Source organism: Melitaea cinxia, chromosome 4 (genome assembly GCF_905220565.1).
Source record: "Melitaea cinxia chromosome 4, ilMelCinx1.1, whole genome shotgun sequence".
Taxonomy (NCBI): Eukaryota; Metazoa; Arthropoda; class Insecta; order Lepidoptera; family Nymphalidae; genus Melitaea; species Melitaea cinxia.
In genome coordinates, this window is record NC_059397.1 from 11,138,790 (window position 1) to 11,157,383 (window position 18,594).

General features: G+C 30.0%; 1 protein-coding gene across 1 annotated transcript; it reads right to left on the reverse strand.

The window, feature by feature from the left end:
- Positions 1–2,642: 2,642 nt before the first annotated feature.
- LOC123669884 (carbonic anhydrase-related protein 10) lies at positions 2,643–17,960 on the reverse strand. The gene is made up of 9 exons (XM_045603405.1): positions 17,852–17,960; positions 11,308–11,444; positions 10,487–10,678; positions 8,266–8,361; positions 5,940–6,006; positions 5,581–5,735; positions 3,367–3,498; positions 3,244–3,292; positions 2,643–2,665 (listed from the first exon to the last, which is right to left on the reverse strand). Exons 1-9 carry the CDS (start codon positions 17,958–17,960, stop codon positions 2,643–2,645), a joined length of 960 nt encoding a protein of 319 aa, XP_045459361.1.
- Between the last annotated feature and the right edge of the window lie 634 nt (positions 17,961–18,594).

Genomic DNA, 18,594 nt, shown 5'->3' on the forward strand with positions numbered 1-18,594 from the left:
AAATCCTATTTACAGTAAAAACTAATTAAAAATATAACTAAATCTATTTATAATAAGTATCAGCATAAAATAAGTTTCTATTTTTCATTACGTGTCGATCCTGTTATGTTTCGTGTACGTGTCTTTTTGATTCCTTATTACATCTTATATCTATTTGTTTATTTAGATTTACGTTGCACGTCAATACGTTACAATATAAAAAAAGTTAGAGTTTAATCGAGTTAAAAGAGGCGGCCTTATTCAGGCAACCTTTGGGGCAGCGGTTGTGGGAAAGCGGAGATAGAGAAGTGGGAAGGTGCACAGTGTAAAAAAATTTAATCCAAAAATAATAATAAATAAATGTGAAAATATGGACCTATAGAAAAAAAAAAAAAAAAAGAAAGGAAATACATACTTACGTTCATATATATATATATATATATATATATATATATATATATAGACTTGCGCACACACAACTAATCAACCATTTAATATAAATAAAAAACAGCTTAATAAATTAAAATTTAATAAAACAAGCTAATATAATTAAAACTGATAATTTCGATGCAAAGTTTTTTTAAATGTCTGTTATGATTGAGGGCATTTTATACTCAGTTATTATAAACATTCCAGAGACGATAATCCTGAACTGTAAAGGATTAATAATAAAACAATGCAAAATTGTAAAAGAATTGTTCATTTCTTAAGCATTCTTCATATCATTATTCTATACATATAATAAAATGGTAGGAAAGTCAAAACTTTACATTGAATATTTTTTTAAAATAATACTAGGGGTGTGATCTACAATCGATACCGAAGCCAAAAATATAGTTTTTAGAATTTTTGTCTGTTTGTCTGTATATATGTCCGAGATAAATTCAAAAAGTACTGCATGGATTTATTTCAAATTTGACACGAATATTATTAAGAAGTCGGGTCAACATATCAGCTACATTTTATTACGCTATCACCTACGGGGAGCGAGCAGTGACCCTTTATTTCTTCAACGCATTCTGTAACAACGTGTAATCTAACGACGCATATTTGAATGTTATTATTATGTTAATAACCATGCTATAAGCTAGCTTCATACTATAAATAAAGACATTCTGTAGTATATTTAGTATCAGCATTGCACCCGTGCGAAGCCGGGGCGGGTCGCTAGTAACAAATAATTATTGATATAGCACTATTTGATTTTTTAATTGTTAATATATTTTGTGATTATAATTTACTCATTTATCCGTATTTATTATAACGAATATAAGACGATTTTTGGTCTTTATAAAAATAATAACTCCAGAGTCTGTAAGAATTGATTTTAATAATTCTTTATATAAAAACGAAAGAAATGTTATGACCCATAACACTGAAATTATAGTTGTAAAATCGAGGAATTCGCAAGGGAGGTCTGGCTTACCAAATATGTCTAACTCGTAACGTTATCACAAAATAAACAATCGTCATTCGTGTGTTTTCAAATTTGATCTTTTATGTCGGAATATTATCTCTGTGAGGAACTAATTTTCGTGCATGCAATCTAAAGGACGTTGTGATGGAAGGATGGAACTCGATTAAATTAAGTTACTACAGCGAAAAGGAGAGCCAATTTCGATTCTCATAGAATTCAAATGAGCTTTTTATTCAAACACAGGAATGAAGGAAACACTAAAACAAACGCTTCCACTCCATTGCGTTAGAAAAACGTAAAGGTATATTTTAACTGCCGATTGCAGACTTTGACTCTTCAAAATACTTACAAATGGGACTTGAATGGCCTTCCAATGCTGCATAATTTACCGACGCTTACTTACTCTAAGGGAGGCTTCGAATTAAAGGCCAATAAATAAATGCGTCAAGAAGTATCGTTTAATCAAATAATACGACAATATCTATGTTTTTTTTCACAAAAGCCAATTTTAATTCATTACATTTTCGTAGCTATGCCAATTACTTACACATATACATACATATATAATCTAAATTATTAAAGCTATAGGTGCTTTGCAGCACTATATAAGTCTAAATTCATAAAATTCGTCAATAAATTTCAAACTCATTTAAATTTTTATATATAAGAATGATATGACTTAATTTCGATTTTAAAATATGTATATTTTGTTTACGTATATATTTTATACGATTATATAGTATTTCTACCTACAGAAATAACTGATGAAGTTTATATACGTTTTAATAAAAAAAGAGATGCAAAATCTCACAAACAAATGATTATTGTTAGCATTCTATCATATTATATACTCATGAAAGATACAAAACAGTTAACATCGTTTTGATTTTTATCACTAGACTAACTTTTTAAGGTACTAGAGTACTATGGATAGAGCGAGAGGCATGTTCTGAATAATCTATCCGAAAATATCTGATCTAAATTACAATGATAAAAAACCAACAGTAATACACGCCAGCCTATAAAATTTCTATAATAATTTTATCTAATATATAATAATGTCACTTAAGCAGTATAATTTATAATACAATAACCTACGTAAAATACACATTTCAGCTCTTTTCATAAGCGATATACTTTAACAAGACTGTACAAAATGTATATACAACGACTTATCAATAATATTTTCATACAACATGTCTACACAAATTGCTACTATATATGTCTACGATTGCAGAATATTTCTTCAATACTGTGTCCAACTTTTTGCTGAAATGGAAATAGGAAAATTAATACGACGTATTTCGTAGACTCGCTTGAATATTGAGGTACCTATATATTGATTTGAGTTCTGCTGTAATAGTATTTTGAATTTATACGTACACACATATGCAGCATGTTGTCTATCGCACAAATGTGCAATGACACAAGTTTTAAATTAGCATGTGTGTGTACATCTATTTATAAAAAAAAATGTCTTTTAAATGAAAATGTTAAATAACAATTTTTATACATGGAAGTGTATATTTAATTATATTGTATACATTTATCTATATTTAAACGAATGAACTAACAATCAAAAGGACAGAAATTTATCTATACTAATATTATAAAGCTGAAAAGTATGTTTGTTTGTTTAAGCTGCTGGTACGAATTGAAAAATTATTTTTGTGTTGGATAGCTCATTTATCAAGGAATGCAAATGGCTATTTTTTCCTCGAATAAACGGGCGAAAAACCTCGAGGCACAATTAGTACTTTATAATAATTGAGTTTGATGTTTTTATAACATCAAACTCAATTATTATAAAGTATTATTATATTAGATACAAAAATGTGGAAACATACCTTTGTAATGCATATCTCGATGCATACTAGGACAAGTCTTACCGGGATACTGAAAAAGAATAATATAAGTATACTCAAACAAAAATTTATGCATATTACATAATTGAAATAAGTGTTTCGTACCTTGCTTAAATCAAAGTCGATATTTGTCCGTACTGCCCTGTGGTGTAGCGGTTGCGGAGGTCGGAAGTTGTTCCCTAGAGGAGCCTTTGGGTGCCTCGCGTCGCCTTGCATCAATCGCCTTAGGGCGTGCAGCTAAAGTTACAAATAAATTTAATTAACCACATAGTTAGTGGAACACTGGCTAACTTTTCAAATTTACTAAAGCGCTTTCCATGGCTCTGTTTGTGTTATATGTTAATGATTTGTTCATGGAAGTATAAATTTCTGTTTTGTAAACTAACTCAGTGTAACATAGTTTCCATTTTTAAGTTAATGAAATAATGACAGAAGTGAAATAAAATTAATACCTTTACGAGAAATTTCAATAGATTATATAAGTTAATCAATATACATTCGCAAATATATATACATAGTACATCTAAAGTTGTTCAGAATACGGGCGTTATTGTTTTAAAACTCATTTGTATTTCAGAAATAAAACGATTTCAGGTAAATTGAAACTTCTTTTATACGTAGTAGTGTTGGTATATCAGACGCGGCGGGATTAACGGGCCCGGTGCACGCGAGCTGCTATCATTCTCATCGCTGTTTACGCCGTATTAAACCGTTTGATTGTGATTATAGACAGCGCCTAAAAGCTAAGAATTGTACTGCTGAAATGACTTCAACGATAAATTCTTCATAACTCTATTATTACTTTATTACAATAAAAATAAATTTCAATTCATGTTTTGAGTTTGAAATTCACAAGCTGCACCGGACTGTATTTCTGGATACACACGGCTTTAAATTTCTACTATTTTGAAATTGAAAAGTAATAAAATTATAAACCCAAGATATTTCGCGAATCAACCGCAAGGTTTCATAGTTTCAACTGTTACCTAATTTCCCCAGCAACAAACGGAAAACATAAACAATGATTTATAATAACAGCCATACAGCGCGGCAGTTTCAGTTTACTTTTAACACGTACATAATTCACGGCGGAGTCTTTGTCTAAAGGCGAGGGACGTGAGTTGTTTATTGTAGCGTGAGCACAAATGAAAATGTTATTACGCTGGCCTCAACTGACTCGACTGTGGGCCGGTTCACGGACGCGGCACATGCTAGATGTGTCAGTGGGTGGCTATGTATGTCTACTCATACTTTATCTGATTAAATATTTTCATTAAGCTGCCCCTAATTTAAAAGTACTCATTTCAAAACCTTTACCAACTAGTATTTAGAAGTGTCTATTAACATTACATAATAATTATTATATTCATTATTTTATAACATTTTATTAGAATAGGATAGTGTTGCTTAGGTTCTGCTGTCGTTGGTTGTGTAGTACTAGAAATTTCGCAAGTCTGTGTTACTATCACCTAAATGACGAAGAAAAATAATTTAGAAGGTAATATTACTATAATGATGATGAATGATATAGGTATGTGGGTACAATTTAAAATAGATGAGAATATAATTTATTTTTATTTGGAGGTCTCTGCGTTTATTTTAAAAGTCATGAAATAGAAATTTTACCGAAATGAAAATGTATTCTTTGTTTAGTTTGTAATATTTCACTGTTATAACACATTACGAATATATAGACGTGTCGCAAATGTTAGTAAGCTAATTATGGCGTATATGCTATTCTTAATTTTAAATTAAGCATGAACTGCAGTCAGGTGTTTGCTTATGAATATTATTACCGTTATACCAGATGTATGCAAATATGAGCACTGAATAGATTTTCAGTTTGATTAACAAGTACCGGCGCGAATAAACGTAGCAACCGTATGCTAAAATTTTACCGCTTCAAGTATAGGGGTTCGACTATGTACTAGTACAAAATCATACGGGCGTTATAAAAATAATTGCCGTGACCTTATAAATTATAATAAATTTATTCTTTTGGGAGACGGAAAATTGAGTGTCTTTGTAAGGTATCATAGAAACTTAGTCATTGCATTTTGTTATGCAATTATGAAAATAACTTAATTTGTGTCAATATAATAAATATGATAGGTTAGTCGTTAGTTCACTAAAGATGAAACACAAAACTAATTTCAAGAGCTTTTTTATATGACTATTATGTTTTGGTATATATTTTTATTCTAATATTTAAACTCAAGCAATTGGGCATTGTCAAATTCAATGTAAAATACAAAATAGCATGGATTTATTGAACACTACTCGATTGGTATATCTCTAATAACTTGAGAAGCAACTAACCTGCTGCTTAGTGATGTAAATAGGTTTGTTAATAATGATCCACGTAACAGTCTCGTAGCAGGCGGGCGCAGTCGTAGAGCCCTCGTATGTCATATAATAGTCCGTGTCCGGCAACAGACCTCGGACAGACAGACGGTTGACTGGCATCTCGGCCCCTAAAGATATATTATTGTTGAGTTACATTCCAGCCTTAGTTTCAACGTCTTACAAAAATATTATGTTTCGAAAGTTGCCTCTACAAAATAAAATGTTTAATTTATATTATACAAATATGTACTGAATGTTATATTATATTATTGTATTAAATATTAAAATAAGCACAGTAGTAATATAAATGACATTTATAACTTTTAATATACCTCCATATTTTATGTTTTCTAATTCTTCAGTCAATATTCTTAATTCTGGATTAGATAAATCTCCAAGCTGTAAAAATAATGGTATATTAAACTTCAAATAAGGATCAATAATATGTTATAGCTTAATTTACAGATAATTTAGATAAGAAATGATTACTGATATATACAATTTACATTATTAATTGCATATTGAATATGATATTGGATTGAACTAATTACATTAAAGCAAACGCAATGATCGCTCTTAGTGTTAATGTTGAACTTGGAGAAAACAAACAAAGTATCATGAATTTGTCTTGTAAATAAACCGAAGTAGATTCCATTATTAGTTAAACAAGTTTAGAGCAGGGTACATAGCTATCTCATTGGATATCAGAGTGAAAATCGCTTGCTTTTGCATGTTTCATATAGCGTGCAAGCTTGGGGATATGAACGTGCTCGCCAACTCCCTGGGACAACAGTCACCCCTCATTAAATAATCGTAAACATTCGGATAGATTCTTTGCTATCAGAAAACTGTCTAGCAAACAGCATAAAATTCACGCTTCTAATTGATCTAGATTCACGCAAGCGTGTCTCAGTAATAGCTGTATATTCTGCTAGGCCTTTAATTAAAAACGGCTAGGTGCCTAGTTTACAAGGGCTAGAATTACAGCGTACGTCTTGCTGCTTTATTCTATGTGGAATAAGTTATATTATAAATATAACGCTGTGTATATTTATTATTGAAGTATATAATTATATTTAAATATTTTTTACTAGTGAGTACTTATTACAAGTTTGAATTAGGATTTTAATGCTTTAATATTGCTTACATTTTCTTATTGAAAAAATATATTTATCAGTAAGTTAAGATTATTTAAATAAAATAATATAAAACAAATAATGAAATCGTTCGACAGCATTATACATTAAAGGTAAGTCCAACATACTTAATGTTAGAGTATACGGTAGGTACTAATGTCACAATTTAGATTCGCACCTTGAGACTACACACAAATTGTTTCCAAGTTTGTGTGGCAAATATACGCATTGCATTTCAGTCATTCCTAATTTGAGCGCTATGAAAGTTCTTATATTTGCCGTTAGTAAAGAATAAAACGCGTGTAGAACACGACTGAGAACACTCAACGAAACATTTATTTCTCACTTCAAATCTATAGTTATTCATTCACATATACTTATAACTACATTGAATACGATATGACTAATCACACGCTACTTATCGAGCAGCAACGCTAGCTGCACGATAATTTAATAATATCTGCTTCTTCACTTACAAATTATCATATTTATTATAGGACAACAATCCCGCCAATACATGACAAAGATGGCGATTGACTAATCAGAAAATTAGAACAGTACATCAACAAATAATAATCAGAATAAGAACATTTAAATAATAACAGTTTTTATTGTTTAACTAGCCTGCAAAACAGATAACAAAGATAGTGACTGACTAATCGCAAATTAATAAGTATAACCATTCGATAGATGGCGTAACCATCTTTATAGGTACTGTTCCGTTACTAAGCGAATAAACAATAGGAGTAATATCGACACAAAATCCAATATTTTAATAATTATCAGAATGACAAATTTAAATGCTTGATACATTTTAAAAATATGGATCAACTTTTTCTTCGAAATGGAGATATTTCAGAATAAAAAGAAATAGTAAATTTTAAATAGTAAAATTATAAACATGTTAGTATAATATAAAGAACACAGGAGATACGAAAAATATTTAACGTATATGACATAAAAACATTTGATTAATTTGTCATAAGAATATTAACTTATTATAAGTATCGAAGTAAACAGTGTCGTAAAACGATCCATATTTTTGTATCATAGTTTAGACAGTTCTTAATTTGAACTAATAGCTCCAGCGGCTAATCCAATGCCGCGCAGAAAATACCAATTTACTTAATTAACTACCCTAGTTTGGGTGGAAGCCGTGGGTAGGTGCGGCCTCGTTGATAACAGCTCACCGATAACAGCGTTAAACCACATTTCACTGTTTATAGATAATCGATAAATTATTATTAATAATTTTTTATATATTACTCTTGCGAAATTTACTTTCAATAATACCTAAAACGAGTCAAAAATGTCACTCACGATGAATGGAGTAGTGTGTATCCATTACTTTTTAAGAAACCGTTGAGAAACTACATACGGAAAAAATAACGGTTAGTTGTTATATTATAAAGTTAAATGTAAAGAAATAAATACACAAATGAAAAGGTATAGCTATAAATTAATATAGTTATATGTTTGTAACTGATATACTTTTAGTGCATGTAGATGTAAAGATGCTCACCTGCAATAGAAGAGATATAGAAACAATTCCTTGAGCTTTATGTAGAGCTTCCGAGAAGTTCGAATAAAGTTGTGAATTGAAACCAAATATTTGAATCTGGAACAAATGTAAATATAATTTTTACTAACTGTACGAAAATATCCTTGTTTACGATATAAAACTTAGAATGTATGTATATGTTTCATAATATTATACACACACAAGCCCATTGCGTTTTTTCGTAGTAAAATTGTTTGATAAAATTTTAGTAGTGTACCGCGTAAAATATACAGTGGTCGACTTCTAAGTATGTTCCTTCAAATCGTGGGTTCTGTAGGTTTTAAAGATCATACGTTAACGTGGAATGTATTTCACGTGGAAATTTCACTTTGTCTTGATGTACGAGCTACTCTGGCAAGGTATTACTTCTGCATAACCGTTCAATGAGCGAGTAAGCTAGCCTATAATTTACAATGAATAGTATTCTACGAGAAAAAAAAAATACGCAGTTCTTTTTTTTGTAATTAGTATTTAAAAATAAGTTAGGAATATTTTGTTCACGCATAACGCTTTATATTACACCTACAGAACCCTCCATTTGAAGGAACGCACTTTGGAATCGAACACTCTGTATATAAAACAGGTTCAATAAGTAATTTCTTAAATAAAAAAGGATCAGAGATAAAAAGTATACAAAATATATCCTTTCAAGAATGAGCACATGATTTTGGATTTAACGTGGCTGTGTAAGAATTTGTCACATAAATAAACAGGAGGCAGGCACGCTTGAATTGACTCGTAGTCGTTCTTCGGGATTACATTAGGGATTTGGATGCCTCGAGGGTAACGCACGGCCTATGTGTGAAAACATCTGTTACGACTTCTTTGTTAACTTTATACAAAAATTCTTCCATATTATCCAGTTAATCCTTGGAACGTTTTTTCAAATAAATTAGCTGAGACGTGCATAATGAAACGTTGTTTTATTTTGATAGCTTAGGTTGTTTATGAGTAGTGAACATGTGAGGCCTTAATACAATGTTTATTTTACTAGCCCGTCGTAGCACGCACCACCTTAATCGTTACTGAGAGCAAGCTAAAACTGGTAAAACTATGTGAAATTAACCTGTCATTACAAAATAGGTTATTAAGAAATTATATAAACTTAATACGTTTGTATAGTGAGTTGCGTGAGTCCATCGTGTGTTAGCGTAGAACATAATTTAGAGGCATATTTATTATAGGTTATGTTTGCATACGTGTTCTGCAATCAATTAGAGCGCATCTTCCCCCTGTTTGCTTGCTGAAACTTGGACGTGACTGCAATATCGCCATAGATATAGACTAATTATATCGAAGGGGATATCGTGTTCGACCAGCCTGCGTTTAATTTTATTGGACTGAGTCAGAACAAATACAATAAACCTATAGATTTAACAGTAACTCTATACGTATTATATTTAAATGTGTGCACTTTTCTTAATGAAATTCAAAAAGTAACGAACTTTGCATGTAAAAAATTCCATACTTATTATCCAAGTAGCGGTGATTACAAAGTGTCTAAACGTTCTTAAAATAATTTCATGAATATATCAGTAATAATTTTTTTTTCAATAATAATATTCGTTATAAGGATTAAAACTGACAAATTGTTGAGTGACATTAGGTGATCTTTAAACACACATTTTATTTATTTATATATACTTATGTACTTCTTCTAGTATAATATAATTAAATTATAATTATATAATCACCGTTAACGTTTTCACTCTTTGTACGAATATACTTATTAAAATTTAAAATACAATTTGACTTTTAAAAACATTTGCGTAATCATTTGCCAGATCAATTGAAAATTTTGACACATACTTAAATCGATATTTAATTAAAGAAGAAGTAAAAATATGAAAAAAAAACTCATACTGCAATTAATTTCATTCTTTTTAACAATGTTTCTATTGACGTAGCTGGAAGAGGGTAAAATTTAAGTTCAATTGTTCGTATTTTTTTAACATCATAAATTAAATTACATGTACGTGTGAACATTTATATATTTAACTTTTATTTAAATTCTTTGCAAAAGAAAGAAAACTAAGTAAGGTGATCACTTTAGTGATAATTATCACCGAAAGTGATTTCTTATATATTGACGTTTACTTACTGTAATAGAAAAAGTGGTAACCATTAAACATATGTTTAACTATTAACTTAATATTTTTTAATATTTCACATTAAAACAAACCTCTGCAGGAAATGAGTATCCATTGATTGCATGTTCTGAACCGAACTGGTCGTGTAGCCCGTAGTGGATGTGGATTTCGTGAAATTGATATTTATAGGAAAGTGGCCCGCCGGTGATGTTGATGTGGTGACGAGTTTCATTCTCCACGGTGAAGATGACTGAATGACCCGTGTTACTTATTAAGCCGTTTATCTGTTGAGGAATTTATTTATGATTATTAGGCATATGATATTTACGTGTGTATACTATTGTAACACAAGATGTTTTATTAAAAAATAAGCATTTACAGTCAACAGGTAAATATTGTTTGTGAAGGGCCAAAAACTAAAAAACTTTTGCACAACTCATAATTGACCTTCGCAGACATTCTATTTGTAAGTTTCTGCTTTCAGTCTTTTGTAGTAATCAAGATTTTTTGTTCGTTAGCAAGAGGATTGCTGTATAAACTTATACAAATATAAGAAGTATGTGATGTTACGTGGATGTTTTTTGACTTAAAACTTGATTTTCAAAATATTCATTGTAAAAACTACATAAAATTCAGTCTCATAAGTCTGGCCGTAAAACTGAGCATTACATAGCCAGACATTATAAAAAAGTACAGTTATATGGTATATCATCAATATTTATTTTATCAGAAAAGTTTTTTATTTTTATTGTACATTAATAATGACAAATTTATAGGCGAGCTTCTTGAATCATAAAGTTAGAGTTATGAATACAAATGAGTAATGTTCATTTAAAGGTTAAGGTTTTAAATATGTACAATATTTCAAGGTTATCGTAGCTAAGGTTGTCTAAGGAAGATAAAAAAATCTCACTCTATGTTTATCTATATGCAAAAATCGAAGATTGGGATCGAAGAGCAGCTTTTCTGGTTCGAGGTTGACCGGAGACTGCCTGCGACCTTTGTTGCATAGCGACCACTCGGGGTTGATGAGACCCCAAAACGCCGGTCCTGTGGGATTTAAGAAATTTATTAATATAAAATTTGTTAATTGTAGACGCTCGTCTGATCTGCGAGTATTGTCAATTTTGATGAGGAGAATTATTAATTGCCTTAGGAAAAAAAATAAGGGAAATAAAAATTGTCTGGTTTTTTAACTATAAAATCATTATTTACTTAAAAGAGTTTTTTTTCGGCTTAGTAAATATTACTTACTAAGTATAGTGTTTTGTCCAAATTATTAATTATTATGACAATTTATTATTACATATGTCAAATACAAAACGGCCAAATTTAAGCCAGATTCATTCCAAAAGATTCCGCACTACCGTATAATTGTTGTCGGAAATTTCGGTTTAACAGTAATCTTAAATAATTTAATTTTAATATTATTAAAAGTAATTTTAAATTTTATAATTTATTTAATTTTAATCACAGACCATTTGTTGGTAAATATTTATTAAGATATCGCAGTTATAATAATATTCTTAAAAAAAATGGTGTCTATATGTTAAAATAATAAAGAAATAACTCTGAGATAGAAGGATAGATATGCATACGTAGATAACAGATTCTTAGTAACAAAGTTCCGTCGGCATACATTGCCAATGTAAAATAAGCCTAAAACGAAATGCTTATTAAATAACGGCTAGATTATTTTAAATGAGAAAAAAAAACACCATAACTAAGATACAAATTAGATTCTATATAAAGTTTTTGATTTTATAACATCTACCTTATTGTCGCATATAATTTGAATATTAAATTGTTTAATATCAACACAAATTCAAAGGTAGTAATTATTATAAAATAGGTATGTCATCAAATTGTTGGTGTTCGACATGACATATTCTGTGTATCCGGCGTGTTTCATGCATACGCAGGTCGTTGTAATCAGTTGAAACCAAAATGTTCACTTAATTATTATACCGACAAAGGCTCATAAAGGCACATTCGCATTGGACACCGCAAGCAATTAAATGTATCTATAAATAATACGTTTGTTATGGGGTAAGTGACAATTATTCTTATCTAACATCTAACATATAAAATTCTTGTGTCGTGGTGTTTGTAGTTAAACTTCTCCGAAATGGCTAGGCCGATTCTCATGAAATTTTGTGTGCATATCAGGTAGGTCTGAGAATCGGCCAAAATCTATTTTTCGGTCCCTTAAGTTATAAGGGGTGGGGGTTGGGATTGAGAAGGTTAATAAAATATAAGGCAAAACAACGTTTGCGGGGTAGTATGATATAAAATCAGTAAGTAGATGTTTTAAGGAGGACATCTTAACAGGTTTCTACAGATGATATATGTTGCATTAGAGGCCAACAAAATATAATGCAATAATAAATATTATAAAAGTTATTAAGGTTTCGATAGTGGCGCATACGAATGTGAGTAAATTTGTTATACAAACGGCAAGAAAGAGATGCCATCTCTGAGATGGACAACTGCGTGAAAAAATATATACCTAATTACGGATGTTGTGACTGGTACGATGCCTAAAGTAGGAAATGTAAACTAGAACACATACCAACACCTAAAGCGTGTACCATGATAAATCTCGGTAACCAGGTTGTTCGTCATGAATTTGGTGAATTTTCTTATAGTTTCATATTATTATCCAAAATAGTAACATTATGGAAAAATTAATAAATTTCATAATTGCTTTATTCAACGAGGACCATAAAAATCAAGTTAACGTTTATATTCGGTATTTCAATATGGAGAAAACTGCACGAAAGTGGCCAAAGTGCTTTGGATAGCGTTCACGTTTTTATTATTTATGACCTTGAAAATTGCACGAGTAAGCCAGCGCAGTGGTTGCGGTCACGCCTACTTTATGGCTCGTGTTGAGTGTGATTTTTTGGCGTTGCTTTAATGAAAGATAAAAAGGAGCCAAAGAATTCCATTACTTTTCTATGCTACGTTGATTGGATTTTGAAAAAAAAATGGGTTTTTAATTTTGTTTTTTGTATCTTATAAGTTTTATAAAGTGTTTTTTAAGTAATACATGATAATAGAAACTGTATAAAGGTTCAAAATATAACAAATAATAAATTTATATAAAATGTTATTCTTGATTTGCTAGACCTTCGAAAATAGGTATATTTAAAAATCATTACCAATTTTATTCTTCAGTTTTAGTGTTGTTTTAAGAAAAGCTTAATCCTTATTGATTCTATTATTACTAAAAATATTTACTAAAGTATTAATTTACTATAATTGATTAATTGATATAACACTGCTTTATCCCACGCAGTAGTTGAGGCAACTTTACTTATAACCTTTAACCCCTATGCCACAGTTTTTGGCAACGTTCACGTAGCTGTGGATAAAAACTGTAATTACGTCAGCGACAGTGTTCTCACTACAATATTAGAGGAAATGTGGCCGCAATCTGCTTACTACCTTCCTAACCTATTTTTAAAAACTAATTACAACGATTTACGTAAATATTACATGTTTGTATAATTCTTTATATTTAAAAAATATTATTAGAATAATTTGGGTGAGTAAATATATCTGTAACTTTAAATACCCTAAGACCTTTTAAGATTTCGGGTATGATTTAAAATAATGTTGTCAATATACATTCTATTAACTGAAGAAAGTTGAAGCTTATAAAATATTGTACTGAGACTCAAAGAATAAAACAAAAACTATTGACCAATCCTAAATATTATGAAATCAATACGAGACATACATCGACTTATTTTGCCATATTACAAGTTATTTTACCAATAAAGAATATATATATATATATATAAATATATATATATATATATATATGAAAGAATATATATATATATATATATATATATATATATATATATATATATATATATATCGCGGTAATTGCCATAGCAAATGTTATCAAAAAAGGAGTGAGGCAAAGTATCGTAAGCACGATTACTAATGGGCCAAGCAAATATTAGAAGAGATGGGGCCTGTGCGCACGCAACATCGATTTAAGACTTTACCTGCTAATCAAGATGTTTTTATATATTTCTTTTATATTATGATGAACTAGTTTGGACATCTCTGGCATTTTTACTGGTGATGACATTTAAGGCTATTATTTCGCTATGAAGTTCTATGCTTACCGTAATTCTTGATAACTGTATTTATTGTAATTACTAACGAAAATTTTCTAACAACTAAAAAATTTAATTTCTTTCCTATATAAATAAATATTTCGTTTCTCGTATTAAGCATTTATCTAAAGAATTAAAGTGTTTATAAGGCATATGTTATGGCGTATGGACTACATATTTTTAGACAATGAACCGAAGGGGTAGGCCCTCTTTACAAAATGGTTTTTGTTAAGAGTTCAGTAATCTGACTTACCATACCGTACTCACCTTACACACTGTTATCCGTCTGTTCATCTAAGATACATCTGATATACCTACGCCTAAAACTTTAACTTTTATTTTATAAACATTTATGTATCCCTAACTAGGAATATTGAGTATTTAAGAGCGTGGTACATACAATCATATTTTCGACGTTTTTAGGATGATTTAATAACCATATTGATACGAAACTCTTCGTGTATGAATTCTTCCCGCAAATTGACCTTTTCTCTTTTAGTTGTATTGCGAAGGTCGTATTATTCTGGTTTAGACTCGATGGATTACTCTAGAACGCATCTATTAAGAGCTTGTAGTATTACCGTATCACTTCTAGCAACTATTTGGTTAGGTCAATTATATATAATATAATATCTAGTAATATTATTTATTAAACCGGTTAACTTGGTTTTGTTTACAAAACATCAAAAACCATCGATATTTATAATTATACTTTCTTTTACGACTTATAATGAGAAATTAATTTATTAATTAATTTCCGAATAACTTCCTAAAACGGCTTTCTAACACCTAAATAATTAAAAAAAAAAAAATAATCAAGTAGGTTTTTTTTATTATAAGATCTGACAAACGATATCTACTGTATTATTATAATATGTTAATTAAATAGAAACCCAAGTCTCGAATTAAATATATATAAAAATATTTAGCAAGTAAACTATACTATACATTCAAAGTATCTCATGTAAGAATACGAGTTAAATAAATAATATAATTTTCATGATAAAGCTTGTATTTCCAACGAGACGAATAACTAATTCCATTTAAGTGGAATATGGGAGCTACAACTTACCGTACAATGCTAGTGTACGTGTTAAATATTTTAAACACTAACAATTGGCAAGCAGACCAAAAGGTACGGATACTGGGTTTAAAAATTTTACAGAAAAATTCGCATGATAAAATTCAAGTAAGGCTATAATACGAAATATCTGTAGCAGAATGATATGATAACACACCTCACAATTTTGCGAGTAACGCAATATGAATGCAAGATAAATCGCCCGTATAAATTTCATGTCACGTAAACTGGCAAAAATGTTATCGGCGCAGAGAAATTGATACGGTTCACAAACGAAATATTTGCGGGTTTGGGGTAGGTCGTTCGATTGAGATTTTCAGTGTGAGACCACATTACCCAAAATCAACATACGTGAAATGGACCATAAATTCCGTACCTTAAATTTTTCGACCGAAAGTTAATCGTCTTAAATGAATGAAATGTGGACGTAAGAATGTGTATTTTCTTCGGTGCCAAAAATATTGGTACGAATTCTATAGTAAATTTGTAAATGGTTGTTGAATTCAGAAGTCATTTAACGCGGATTTAAGCACTGAGATGGCTCAATAGACAAAAAAAGCAAGAATACATATTTTACTCGTAATCGAGAGAATGCAGTACTAACTCGAAACTGCAGATTGCTAATCGGAGTGCTAATTTTTAAGAGCTACAGTTAAAAATGTCTTGTATTTCGTAATCACGAAAATATTGTAAAGATGCTTGTATATCTCGGTAGAAATACGGAGATATGTTTATCCTTCAATCACAGTGAAGCATTTATACAGAACAAGAAGAGACTTAGATTACCTAGTTTACAAAAACTAAACACTAAAGGAGAATTTGTCTAAAAGTAGGAAAATACAAGCAGTTACAGTATTGTACATTATAATAGAATAGATTGTTTAATTTCTCATAAATGTATGTAGTATAGCGATGATAAATATAGAAGTCTATCTGTTGTCGAGCTCATATTGTTGCTCTGTTGCAAGTTTCTGTGTTATTAATTCAAACTCTCTAGGTGATACTCCTGGCGAATAATTTATATATTTAGAAACAGAATTACATCGTGATTTTCTCTGCATGGTTATTATTATTTTTTTTGGAATTATTAGTTCTGTGTTTGTGTTGAATTGTAACTTGATTCTGTTATTTTAGTTTTATATTTAGCATTAGTGACAGGACATAGGAGTTGAACAAAAGTTAATAGTATTAGTTTTAGGAAACATTAATTATTATAGGAAATTTTAATTTTCACACTGTCCCTTTATGATGGGTGTTCTCAACCAGCAGTGGACTTACACGCAGTTTTTATTCGGTTAGTAATGTAATATTTATTAGTTCGAACATATTGTTAATGTATTCTGATTTGCAACAACGACTGGCCGGTACAATTAGAGTTATTTGGTGTGTACTTAATCACTCTGTTACGAGCTTAGGTTGTTAAAGTAATAAATAATAAATGGTCTTATATTAGGGATTTTGATGTTAATATTTTGAATACTTTTCTGTGTCTAGTAGGGTAATAATGAAATTAGACCTAATCTGATAGAATATAGGGACTTTATAATTGTGTCATTATTGCATATGTATGCCAGATACATTTAGTTAAAATAGTGCCTATTTGGAAAACCAAGCCTTTTGTTACAAAAAAAAAACAATAGTTGAAATGTCAATTAGTCGAATGATTGAGCTCAATATTGAACAGTGGGTACAGCAAGATGACGCTCAGACAACTTTGAATCATATTTTCACGATTACATAACTTCATAATTAGTCGACCGGGACACATATATTTTGCATAATGACACATAAATATTTAACAAATATTGAATTGTCAAAAATCACAAAATATTATTTTACAGTATTGTCAGATTTGTTATCTGTTAGATCTCTTAAAGATCACGAAACCTCGTCACCAGCTGTCTATGTATTTTTGTAAAAAAGGCTGCCACTATCCAGTAAGAGAGGACCGTATTAATTTAATATCACGGTGATGTTTAAAAGACGTTATGATTTATGTTTTAAATACAATAATAGTTTTCCCACCAAACTAGATGAGTGATTTATTCAATGGAATAGCTAAGCGTTTACTTTTATTTCCATTTTAACTCTCTGCTGTAACAATGAATGTGACATTGTATAAATTATATAGTTTTCCTTTATGCCAAATAATTTGTAAACGTTTATAATTTTTCGATCTTATATGTGAGAGTATTATTATATATTTACAATGTAATGTAATATGAAAATGCGCCACTCACCTGAAATGCCGTCGTAGGTCCACCATTCCTCCCAGCTGACGCCGCTCACGGCTACAATCAAACCAAGTCTAATTAACTGCACTCTCATTATGAACATTGCTCTTAACATTTCTTGTAACCTTTGTCCTAATACAATTTACATTTTCCAACTTAAAGATGTTAAAAAGTTTAATAAAGTCACAAATTTATTGAAGCATATTTTATATTTAATAAGACTGGTGTTACATAATATTTGTTGTTCTCAATTTGATCGAGTTTTAGAAATATACGAGTAATTGACGTTTAAAAAAAATATGACATAATTACAAGGTTTACTACAGACAAAAATCCATGAAAATGCTGCCGATGTTTTTCTATAATAAGCACACACAGATTTTTATTTTAGTTCAATTTTTAATTTCAGATAAAATCAACAACGAAGAATAAAAAATAAAAAGATTTCTCCTTTTAAATATACGTCTACGCTATATGACGGAGTCTCGATGACTTTGTAAAGCCTGTACATTTATTCTTTTTCGTCATTTCATTGTAATGAAATGAAATAAATAAGCCACTGAAGCGGAAAAGCGGTTTTTATTTGAAACAAAACGTTTCTATTGAAAGGGCGATGTTGAAGACTTCAATGGTTCACAAATCATTATAATGTCGATTATTACGCCGTCTTTTCACAAACAAACAATGTGAAAAAATATTTACTCTGTTTTATTTATTTGAAATTCGTGCTACTTGTTTAAAGTCATAAT

What these genes read in the sequence shown, in the direction of transcription:
- LOC123669884 (XM_045603405.1), bottom strand. Translation starts at nt 17,960, where the DNA reads ATGTTAAGAGCAATGTTCATAATGAGAGTGCAGTTAATTAGACTTGGT. An exon ending in TTTACATCACTAAGCAGCAG is followed by an intron (nt 3,499 to 5,580) that starts GTTAGTTGCTTC and finishes TTGTAACTTTAG; the next exon opens with CTGCACGCCCTAAGGCGATT. An exon ending in TCGAGATATGCATTACAAAG is followed by an intron (nt 2,666 to 3,243) that starts GTATGTTTCCAC and finishes TTTCCATTTCAG; the next exon opens with CAAAAAGTTGGACACAGTAT.